At 36.5% G+C, this 12,123-nt stretch overlaps 1 protein-coding gene across 6 annotated transcripts in view; it reads right to left on the reverse strand.

The window, feature by feature from the left end:
• The window catches only part of MAP9 (microtubule associated protein 9), a 45,903-nt gene extending 34,881 nt beyond the window's left edge, over positions 1 to 11,022 (reverse strand). For 4 of the 6 annotated variants that reach the window (XR_009503262.1, XM_059922652.1, XM_059922650.1 and 1 more), the window contains exons 1-5: positions 10,881 to 11,022; positions 10,049 to 10,133; positions 8,653 to 8,970; positions 1,807 to 2,036; positions 1,218 to 1,289 (exon numbers count right to left, since the gene is read on the reverse strand). Coding sequence is in view for 5 of the 6 variants with exons in the window: in XM_059922652.1 (XP_059778635.1) it covers positions 1,218 to 1,289; positions 1,807 to 2,036; positions 8,653 to 8,970; positions 10,049 to 10,133; positions 10,881 to 10,955 (780 nt within the window). In the remaining variant the exon portion in view is untranslated. The remainder of the gene's footprint in view (positions 1 to 1,217; positions 1,290 to 1,806; positions 2,037 to 8,652; positions 8,971 to 10,048; positions 10,134 to 10,880) is intronic. The other 2 variants (XM_059922653.1, XM_059922651.1) reach the window with 1 other exon arrangement.
• Positions 11,023 to 12,123: the final 1,101 nt, after the last annotated feature.

Genomic DNA, 12,123 nt, shown 5'->3' on the forward strand with positions numbered 1-12,123 from the left:
CCAACAAAGATAATAGCTCTACAATATGGGCTATGTTATAGTCATTAAGGTGAACGTAGTCTCAAGATCACCCAGCAACATGGAAACACGTCATGACCTAATGTTAAGAGATTAAACAAAAAAGCATGATACAAAACATTGTGAATGTTAAGATGACAAATATTATAAAAACAAGTATAGGAAAACAGCCCAAAAGGGGAGTAAGAATAATGAATATAGTTGTTATTAGGTGGTGGGATTTTGCGTAGATATTTTTCAATTAAATTTTCTGTCATAATATAATGTTACTTTAAAAACTTTAGGAATACTTTTTTCTTTAATCAAGGGATATAGAATACATCACAAAGAGCAACTAAAGTTAGGTATCACTACCAGTTTGAATAGTGTTCCTTCAAAATTCATGTCTATCCCAAATCTCCGAACGTGATCTTATTTGAAAATAAGGTGTTTGCAGATGGAATTAGTTAAGATGAGAACCTACTGGAGTAGGGCAGACCCTAAATCAAATGACTGATGTCTTTTTTTAGAGAAAAGTGAGGGGAGACACAGAGACCCAGGGAAGAAGACCATGGGTTGATGGATGCAGGGACTGGAGTGGTGCAGCTACAAGCCAAGGACAACCAAAGATTTCTGACAACCACCAGAAGCTGGAAGAAGCAAAGAAGGATTCTTCCCTAGAGCCTTCAGAGGGAACATGGCCCTGTCCACACCCTGATATTGGACTTCTGCCCTCCAGAACTGAGAGAACTTTTGTTGTTTTAAGTCATCTACTTTATGGCAATTTGTTACAGCAGCTATGGTGAACTAAATATCCACTTGGCCAGATGATTTTATTAAACATAAAATAATTGGTTTTGATAACACCCTCTCTTCACCTGATTTTCAGAACAAATTAGGACATAGCACATTGAAGTCAGGCAGATTTATATCAAAATGCCAGCTTTTCTGGTAAAGCTAACCTACAGGATAAGAGTGGAATCAGAGTCTACTGTGCTCATACTTCTAGCCTGAATTGGAGAGATTCATCTGTTTAGTTATGATACAAAGGACTTCCTCTGTCTGCCTTTGTACCACGTCCTGGGGAGCAGATCTTTTCTCACATCAGTAACACAGACGAGTCAGGAGAAGAAGAAAGAAGCTTAGCCAGTACTGTTTAGTTCCTTTTCTCTGATCTGCTCAAGCAGATTGTGGAGGAGGAATGCTCTTCCCATACTTACCCCTTCTGAAATGTGAGGTGGAAATTCTCTAACCATAGTGAAATGTAAAGACAGGCGGCCAAGTGTTCTTCCCTAATAAAAATACACAGTAAACTCCTGATGAAGTCCTGAAGGATCACATCTACATCCCTTCTAGTGTATCCCAAAAAATATAGGACTGCCGTGAACATTCAGTATACATTTGTTGAGTGATTAAAACCAAATGAATAAAATGACACTGGACATAAATTTTACAATTCAAAGATACGTAAATAAAAACTCTTGCAATTAAAGTGTTGCCTAGATTCAAAAAGGCAACAGTTTTTTTCACATTTTACTTTCTCTGAAATTGGATGCATCATATGTTACAGTTTAGCAGTTTTCTTCTTTCTTAGTGGTACATAAAATAATGCTGTATTTTTGCTATATCTTACAATTGAGTTTTAGATCCAATAAAATATATTTTTAAAAACTTAAAATTATTTCCTTATCAATTGTTGAAGAAATCATGTAAAACACACACACATGCACGTGCGCACACAAATATTCTTTCTCTCATAATCAGATGCAAAAACCTGAATTAGAAACACAGTTTAGCAGTAGTGCTAACCTCAGGGTCAAGGTTTTCAGAGAATGCATTTTTCTCAGCTTCTGGTTGTCTGCCATTCAGACTTGAGAGGAACGAAGGTGCAGAATGTGCCTCTAATTCTTCATGGAGGGCAGTGTCTTTATCTTCTCCTAGACTGTCTTTCTCCTCCCTGTGGCTGTGCTTTTTCAACATGCTCCTTGGCCGAGGTGAAGGCTTAAAGTGGTTGTCTGCTTCAAGGCTGCTGTTATTTTCTGCAGAAAAATACAATGTTTTAATACATTAAATACAATTTAATACACTAAAAAATACATTTTTTAAATGACCATGGCTTCTCCTACATTGCAGGTGCCACCACACTTCCCTCCTGTGCTGAAGCACCTTGGCTTTCTATCCTGGAGAGTCTAGAAGAAGCCCACACCCTTCTCTACACAGAACTCCAGAAAGTACAAGTAGGCGATAGTTCATAATCAAATAAATTTTTTTAAATGGCTACCATCCTGGAAGTAACTAGTATACTTCACTTTTGGAGTAGTTAACTCATCAACTCTCATAGTATTAAAAAAAAATTTTTTTTTTAACAAACAAAATCAAACTGCCTCAGTTTCAGCCTTTATAAAATGAGGCAGTTCATCCATCAAACCTTTATTGAGTATCTGCTGCCAGGCCCCATACACATCATTCACATTAATGGACCTCAGAATCAAGACACTGGCAATGGCCCTGTCCAAGGATTTTAGAGGTTGGGAATGGAGACGATTCTAAACAAATAAAATTATAAGACAAAGGTAAGTGCTGTTACAAGTATAAAGATGATGTCAGTACAGGGAGTAGAAGAGCCAAATGTCCCTGGAAGGAGGAACAGACAACTGGATAACTTGTGAGCTGCTGTTCTCTGAGTCCATAAAACCTCTCCAGCAGTTATTAAAATTTCTTAGTTACTATTTCCATTACTTCTAAGCTTAAAACAACAATCTAATGCTGGTATACTTCCAGCCCTCAAAACATGATAAGAAACATTTTACATGAACTTTTCCCTAAATTTTACCTGTTATACATATCCATCTCTCCATTGTTCTACCAATGTATTCTTCTGACGAAACTTCAAAACTGAACTAATTAATACCTTTATCCTTTTTATCTATAAGTGGAGTTATAAATCTTGCTAGAAGATTCTACAACCATACCTAATTGGAACCACTTTAAATGTTTCATTGTCAATTTTAGGTATGTCCTAAACTCTGGTCAAATGTCCAATCCAAAATCCGAGAGTCATCCTAGATTCCTCCCTCAAAATCCAAAGGATCACAATACCCTATCCATTCTACTTGCTAAATTTCTCTCTCATTTATCCCACTTTCTACATCCCCACTCTCAGTTCCTCATCCACTCTTGCCTAGATTACTGCCTTAGTGACATTTATAAAACACAAATCAGATCACATCACTCCTATCCACAAAATTATTCAATGGCTCCCCATCAGCCAGTCTTAGAGAATAAAAAGCTCATTGCCTCTGAACAATATAAAAGGTTTCATGGTTTTGTCCCTGGCTACCTGTGCTGCCTCATCACTGACACACCCACTTAGTAATCTGTCCTGAAATGCTGGGCTCACTGTGCTTCTGCAGCTGTGCCACATCCCTCCTGCCACCAGAGCTTGCCACCCAAGCTCTCCTTCTGCCTAGGATGTCCACTTCCTGTTTCTCCTCCTGACAAATGCTTGCCTGTCTTTGGAACCTCAGTTTAAGCAGAATATTGTATAATGCCTGGTTTTGAGTCATTTTTTTTTATTGTGGTACGAACACTTAATAGGAGATCCACCCTCTTAACAAACTTTCAAGTGCACAATACAGTATTATTAACTAAAGGCACAATGTCACAAGGCAGAGCTCTAGAACTTATTCATCTTGCATAACTGAAACTTTACATCTGTTGACTAGCAACTCCCATTTCCCTCTCCCTTCAGCCCCTCATAACCACCATTCTACCCACTCTCTGTATGGGTTGCGTATTTCAGCTATTTCATATTTGAATCTTGCTCTGACACTCATTAGCATTGTAAACTTCCACGAATCATATAACCGCCACACACCCCAGTTTTCCTATAGGTAGAATTAGCTAAGATTTCCTAAAGCACTCATGGGACTTGAGTAAGATAATACATACAAAGCGCACAACACAGTGCCTGACACATGGGAAGTGCTCAATGAATATCAACGATTGTATAGACATTTCCTGTTCTGATTTGTCCACCACTCCTGTTTTCTTTTTGGGTATCCTCTTCTCCTTTCTATCCATGTGATTCTGGTGGGTTAATAAATATCTCCTCCATACCTCAGTGAGAATGATGGGCACGTGATGCAACCCCCTTCTTCCTGTGCAGCTTATCATAGAAACTTCATTTCCTCTGACCACAGTAGGCAGTCAGAAGGTCAGTATTTTTCTACTTGGAGTTGGTGGATATGCATTTAAGGCCATGGAGCTGGAAGGATGTGATTTAGAGACCGCTAGTGGCATTCTCTGCTGCCAAGTGAAGGGCTGTCTGAGACAAAGAAACCAAATGACAGAAAAATGGACCAAGGGATGGAGTAAATGGGGCAGTGACAGTGCAGGAGGAGAGAATGAGAGGGTCAGGGAGGCAGGGTAAAAGTAAAGAGAGAGAATCCTGATGATATAGAAATACCGATTCTCTACACTTAATCACACCTAAAGCAAGGACTTCTGACATCCATGCTCAACACAGGGATAAACTCTTGGCACTGATGTTTGAATTGGGTCATTTGCATCTGAGAGTCCTGACTACAGGTACTATTATTTGTCAGTTATAGCTATTAACACCAGCTCCTCTAGGAAGCCTTCCCTGATGCCCTCAGGTAAATTTAGATGCCCACTTTCCTGTGTTCTTACTATACCTTTTATACACCTTCCCACCAAATTGTAAAGTATTTGCTATAGTCTGAATGTTTGTGTCCCCACTTAATTCTTATGTTGAAATCTTAACCCCAAAAGTGACATATTAGGAGGTGAGGCCTTTGGGAGGTGATTAAGTCATGAGGGTAGAATCTTCATGAATGGGATTAGTGCCCTTAAAACAATGCTCTACAAAGTTCCTTTGCCCTTTCCACCACATAAAGATACAATGAGAAGCCTGCAACCTGGAAGAGGGCCCTATCCAACCATGTGAGTCCTGTGATTTCAGACTTCCAGCCTCCAGGACTGTAAGAAACAGGTTTCTGTTGGTTATAATCTACCCAGTCTATGGTATTCGGTTACAGCAGCCCGAACAGACTAAGACAGTATTGGAGGATTGGTAGTAAGTCTTTGTAATGCCACAGTGATAGCTACTATCACAGTGCTTGTAACAGTGAAACATATCGTACCCACAATAAATATGTGGGATAAATAAAATGATCTGCTTATGAACAAATGCTGAATAATAAAATGAATAGTAAAAGCATTTATAGAGTACTTAATTTATACCAAGATTGCTCTAAGCACTTCAAATACATGAACTCAATTTAATTGCTTCAAACCCCTAGTGGTGGTTCAACTATTGTCTCCATTTTACAGGTAAATAAAATGAGGAACAAAGAGGTCATGTGCCCATAGTCATAAACTCTAATTTGTGGGATTAAAGCAGGAGCACCCAGACTCCAATGCTAATAGAGTCAAGGTTCTCCTGCTTTAAAGTTAAAATAAAAACAGCATAACCTGTAAAAATTACTTTCTACAATCACTACCAATGTGACCATTACCTGATAAAAGTGAAAGAGTTTGATTATTGTACTAGTTACAGAACACAAGCAAGAACTAAGGAAACTTTCAGGTTCTAATATTTTTATAAAGCATTAAGTGATACTCAGCAATATCTCACTACATTAAAAATATTAAGTTCTTACTGCTGAACTGAATGAATAAGCATTTTCAGAACTCTAATGAAAAACTGATGAACTCATAAAAGTGCTAACAAAAGATCAAGATAAAAAAAAAATTAATTACATGGGACTGAGTGAACTGATGAGGATGAGTATAATTTTTGTGACTTTCTGTCTGAATTAAAAAAAAAAAAAAATCCCACAAGGACTCAGAGGCAAAGAATATACAAATCAATTTTCACTGCAAAGTAAAGGAGCTGTTGCAGTGGAGGATTACTGGACTGAATGTCAATATTATGACATAGTATGAGTGTGTTTCATGTTTGGTAATTGCAATCATTGTTGCTTTTGTTGTGGTCATCCATGTACAATGCTTGGTGTCAGTCTATTTATCTCTTGTAAAAATAAAATACAGTGTGTGTGTGTGAAAAAAAACAAAAAAAACAAAAAAACAAAAAAAAAAACAAAAAACTTCGTGGAGTGAATGTACAAGTCACTGTAGGCTCTTAGTTAAAGGAACACAATAAATCTTGTATTGGAAGGTGAAAAAAAAATATTAAGTTCTAAACTCTATAAGAAAAAAAAGTCTAAAAATTTAGAGAAGGATAAAGCTAAGCTCATTAACCACTTTCCTTCTTTAATGAATGAATTATTCATTTATTCATTTATACATTCAAATACTTAATGAATTCTACATGCCAGGCACTAACCAGCAGCCTCAACTTTTTTCTTCAACTTGAATAATCTAGGAATAATGATTTTAATATATTTTATACCAAAATTCCACTTCGAGAAGCATCATCAGTTTTCAGAAAGAAAAAAAAATACATCTATACATTATCAAATGTTTTATTTTACAATCAAATGTAAATGATTACCTGTTTTGGTAATTTTTTTTATCCTACATATACTGAATTGCAAATGGTTAATGATTGTTTAAAAATACAGTATTGCACATTTAGAAGCCTGAGCTATCTTGTGTTCAAAATACAGTATTTCTCTATTCATTTTAATTTGTCACAGGTTTTAAAAAAGATATTAAATGGGTAGATTATTGCTGATTATCTACCATAAAGTTCTAATAATATACTTCTATCTATATCAGACTAATTTTTAGCTTCTATAATATGCTCACATTTTCTTATTAACTTAATGAAAAGCTCTTCAGAATCAGGACAAATAGGATAAATATAATCCATAAAAATAGGTTTTTAAACTCAACTAAGACTAGGAAACACTGCATACTCTTTCTTGAAGATTCACTGTGCATATGTCTTTATTAACAGTTCCAAGAAGTTCATAAAGATATTGGTTTAAAATTCCTATAACTCTGTGTTTTCCCCTCAATACCTGAACAAACTGTGGAACATACTTTGGAAAATGGTGATGTAATGGATTATTCACTGTTTGATTACATTTCCCTTCTCTCCATTTTTGATTTTACTCAGTACACTGGGAAGGTACATTTTAGCAAGTTAATTCTGTTTCATTAGGTCTTGTGCTTACACTTTTGTAGAAGTTTATAGTTTGAGACATACTTCAGTAGATTCTTAAAACAATTTTGTAGGAAAGGAGAGCAGGTTTCCACTCCCTCCTCATGAAGACAGTGAGGCTTACCCTATGGCTGAGGTCACACATAATTAACTTGCAGTAGCTTTTCCCCTAGTATCCCTGCTTGCTCATATCTTCTCCTCATTTGAAAGTGGATGGAATTTGGGGGGTGGAAAAAGGAGTGTCTGAAATATAGCTTTGCCTAAGGTTACCAGTGCCATCTAATATGTAAAGTATGAAATACTTACCAGTACCATATTTAATGATGATATGAAAGAAAGAGGTTTTTGTGAAGGTTAGCATCAACTACTATTTTTTCTATAGAATAGAAAAAGACTGGAAGACTCCAAATCCTTAAACTTCTATGCCCTTGTTCCTGCATGGCAGCCCAGGGGATGTCACAGCAGTTGGTGCCTGCTTTACTCCATCTCTGCTGCACTATGCACAGAGCCCAGTAGAACTGTGGAGAAACTACTGTAATCACACCAGGAACATCCCCACAGAAAATTGAGTTTTAGTGGATTTTCCTGGGGAACAGAGAAACCAAATGGAGATTCTCTTTTCTTAAGGAAAGTCTGGAGGCTTAAAGAATAACAGCAACAACACCTCCCCCCACCACCCCCTTCAAATATACAAATGCCAAACAAATATTCTGGCAAATGGCTGCATGGAAATGATTGTTTTAAGGACTAGCCCCAATGCTGCTATAACCCTGATGTCTGGAGTGTGAGATGGATTAGAAAGGATTCCATTGTAGTTCCACTGCTAAAAACAAAATTGGAGCTCACAGGCCTAAGCAAGGCTGGACCGAGGAGCTTTGGAGCCACAGCTGTGGATGACTGAAGGTACTTTGGCCAACTATCAGGCACTAGCAGAGATACAAGACTGAACGTACAACTGGACATCAGAATTATGGGTTTTCTCTATGGTTTTATTATTTTTATTTATATCTGTAAAATTGAAAAGTTAAGTCTGATTTTTTTTTCTTAAGTATCTACTAGCCACCATACGCAGTGGTCAAGAATCCACCTGCCAATGTGGGGGACACGGGTTCAATCCCTGGTCTGGGAAGATCCGACATGCCACGGAGCAACTAAGCCCATGCACCACAATTACTGAGCCTGTGCTCTAGAGTCCGTGAGCCACAGCTACTGAACCCATGCAGCACAACTACTGAAGCCTGCACGCCTAGAGCCCATGCTCCACAACAAGAGAAGCCACCGCAATGAGAAGCCCGTGCACTGCAATGAAGAGTAGCCCCCGCTCTCCACAACTAGAGAAAGCCTGTGAGTGGCAAAGAAGACCCAACGCAGCCAAATATAAATAATAAATAAATAAATAAAAATTGAAAAAAATCTACTAGCTACCATGTAAAAGTATTTTGTGATTGATTATTTTAAAATAAATTTTCAAGAAATGCAATTACAGTAACCTAACAAATTACCTGAAGATACGCTTTTGATTGGAAGAATTCTGGGTTTCATTTCCATTTTAATTTTCTCTTTTTCAACTTCTTGTTGTTTATTTTGAGATTCAGATAAGGGATTTACAACCATGCCTTCACCACCATCAGGTGCCATTTCATCATTTTTGATAGAGACTACTGGCTCATCTTTCCTCACATCATTGATTGATTTCTTGGTTTTCAAAAAAGACCGTTTTGGAGAATTCTTTACTTCATAATCTGATATATGAAAATCATTAATCTTTTTCTTAACTGAATTTTCATCTACTGAGGTGTCAGAAAAATCACCTAAGGAAACTGAAAAATAGAAGAGAAAAGATATTTTCAATAGTATATTTTAAAGTTTTGAACATTACATCAATCAAAAAGATTACCTTAAAGACTGGAAATGAATTTACAACTGTGAATAGATTTGCAGCCCTAAAAAACAGTTAACTTTGGCAGTTTTTATTGGCATTTGTAAAATAAAAATTTCAGTTTCATTAATTTATTCAAAACATACTTATCGAGTATGAATAGTTTGTCAAGGCAAGCACTGTGCTTGCTCTGAGAAAAGTCCTTCAAAAGTTCTTCAAAATTATAATCAGCCATGGACATTTAAATTAGATTTTGGACTGTAAAGCTTTTCTTTTTTTTTCAAAAACTTCATAAAATCAACAATATTTGTAAATGGAAGAATTTGCTAATAATGTTTTTTCATAAAAATTTTGGAACTGCAATTCCATCCATACCACAGTATTAGATTTTACTATGAGAAGAATAATAAAGAATGCTAACCGAACTATAAAGCAATGATTTAACTATTGTTCTGATTACTTTTACAGAGAACATTGAGAGTTATTCACTGAAAGTATAAAACACTGAATTTCAAGTTTAGAATTTTGTATGTTTATCCTGAAATGTAAAATATTAATATTTTACATAATCAAAAGAAACCAAATTAACCATACAGTACTGATATACTGGGTTTTTTAAACTGATTCCCTGTCACAGCCAAAGAAACCTTGATTTATAAAAAGCATTATAAAAGTGATCCTAATGTGCACAAAGTTTAGTTCTATGGGCCCTAGTTATTACCTTATAGGGTTGACCTTAAAGATGAACTTGTTATCTCCAATGTGGTTTACCACTAACAAGCAAATCTGCTGTCAGTTAAATTTTATTTTCATACACACATTCAGAAAAAAAACAAGGAAAATCATACAACTTCTTTAAAATTAAGAGTGGCTTTTTACTCATTAAAAAGTTGGAGATCTAAAACCTGTGAATTCATAGGTATTATTTTAACATAGTGATTTTTTTGCAGGGTTGGACTAAACCTAACTAAAGAAGCAAAAAGAAGAGAAGTGGTTTACTTTCCCATGTTCTCACATACCAATCTCATCACTGTCAAAGTCATCTGAGTATTCAGAACTTCTTTGTCTGGCTGAGCGAGCTGTAATTGCTTTTATTAGTTCATCCTGAAATGAGATAATTAAAATCAATTTCCTCCCAAATGTGGAGGTCTCATATATTGAATTAATTCTTTAAACAAATAATGTTTGATTAATAACTGCCTTAAAACTTAGGTTTCATTCATTTAACAGATATTCACTGAAAGCCTACCTTATGCCATGCACCCAACCCCTAAGACTCAATGCAGAATATCACAGACAATTCCTTTCCTCATGGAGCTTAGGGTTAAATTAAAGAAGACAGACAACACCAAGCAAATTAATTGAAGGACTCAATTTAGACAGGGTTCATTATAAACTGGCATTATGGAAGAAACTGGTATTCTTTATGATCTTTTCTTTCAGCATATTGCTTTTAACAGATGTAATCAATACTGCAAACTTAGAGGCTGAGTTCAAAATTGTAGTGACTGGACAGGGAAAACCTAAATGTTATAATGTTACACCAGGGGGAAAAAAACACCAATTTTTATATGAAAATGGCAATTAGAAGCTGCTATTCAACTTTTAAAAGCTAATTTAACTTTTAATATAGTAAGAACCTAGTATTGAGTTTAGTTTGGTAGTCTTAAAGCCACACAGAAGAGTTGGTAATACTGGAGCCCAAATACAATCATCTGCAAAATTTCAAAAGAAACATAGATTTACTCCAGCTTTACATAGGACTGTTGTATTGAATAGAAGCACTTTCAAGTCCAATATTCCTAATACAGTGTTTAACATGTAAAATCATTCAAAATAAAAATACTTTACCTGGAAAGTAGTTCTTTTGGTGACTTTTGGACTCTTTGTATATGCCAAAGTTGTGCTAAAAACTTCATCAGACATAGTGTTTATTTTAATTCTCTAACTTTATAAAATGGCTAACAAATGATAGGGATAATTCAACCTCTGATGGTGGCTGAAATATATAAAAAACAAATCAGACTTTTTTGCATGCTTGAGAATTTCCATTACTACACTTAGTACTCCCTCCCTGCCCCCAAAGCCAAACAAAAACCAGAAAAGCATCATATGAACGTTGAGCTATATCTTCACTTTTAAGTAGCAGAGTAATAAACAGAGTTCTTGTAAAGAAAAAGCAAATTCTATTAACAAACTTGTTTTCAGGAAAATAAAATTCAAACTGAAGTTATCCAAAAATATTTCTACAATTATTTTATTATCCTAAATAAGTTTTACAATTATTGCACTCATTTAAACAATGAGTGCAATAGGTTGTTGCCAATTAAAATAGAAACTTTTTCACCTCCCTTCCATTCAAAAAGTATAATATAGCCTACAAAACAGCCATAATTATTTAAAAGGCTACAAAGAAGACTATTGTCAGAATAAAGTACAGCAACGTTCCCCAACCTTTTTGGCACCAGGGACCAGTTTCGTGGAAGACAATTTTTCCACAGATGGCGGGTGGGGGGAATTGTTCGGGCGGTAATGTAAACGATGGGGACCGATGGGGGGCCGCAGATGAAGCTTCACTCACTCGCCCGTCGTTCACCTACTGCTGTGTGGTCCGGTTCCTGGTTCCTAACAGGGGTCTGCGGCCTGGGGTTGGGGACCCCTGAAGTACAGAAGTCCCCTACATACCAATGAGTTCCATTCCGAGATTGTGTTTGTAAGTCCAGTTTGTTCGTAAGTCCAACAAATTTAGCCTAGGTACCCAACAGTAGTACAGTACAACAACTAGCATACAGGGGCCGGCATCAAGTGAACAGGCAAGAAGAGTTACTGACTGGAGGAGGGAGAGGAGGTGGAAGATGGTAGAGTTGAAGGATTGTCAGCAATAGGAGACAGAGGGCAAGCTGCAATTTCACTCATGCCTGACATTGATGGCACATGTTCTGCTTCCTGGCTGCATTCAGTTCTATCTACCCTCTTGCTTCCGGGCATCCTGGGCTTGAAATAAAGATACTGAACTACTGTGCCCTATACAGTACTGTACAGTAAAGTACACAAAAGCACAACCACTTGTAGAGGACGCACGCACGTGACAATG

This window comes from Balaenoptera ricei, chromosome 5, assembly GCF_028023285.1.
Source record: "Balaenoptera ricei isolate mBalRic1 chromosome 5, mBalRic1.hap2, whole genome shotgun sequence".
Lineage (NCBI taxonomy): Eukaryota > Metazoa > Chordata > Mammalia > Artiodactyla > Balaenopteridae > Balaenoptera > Balaenoptera ricei.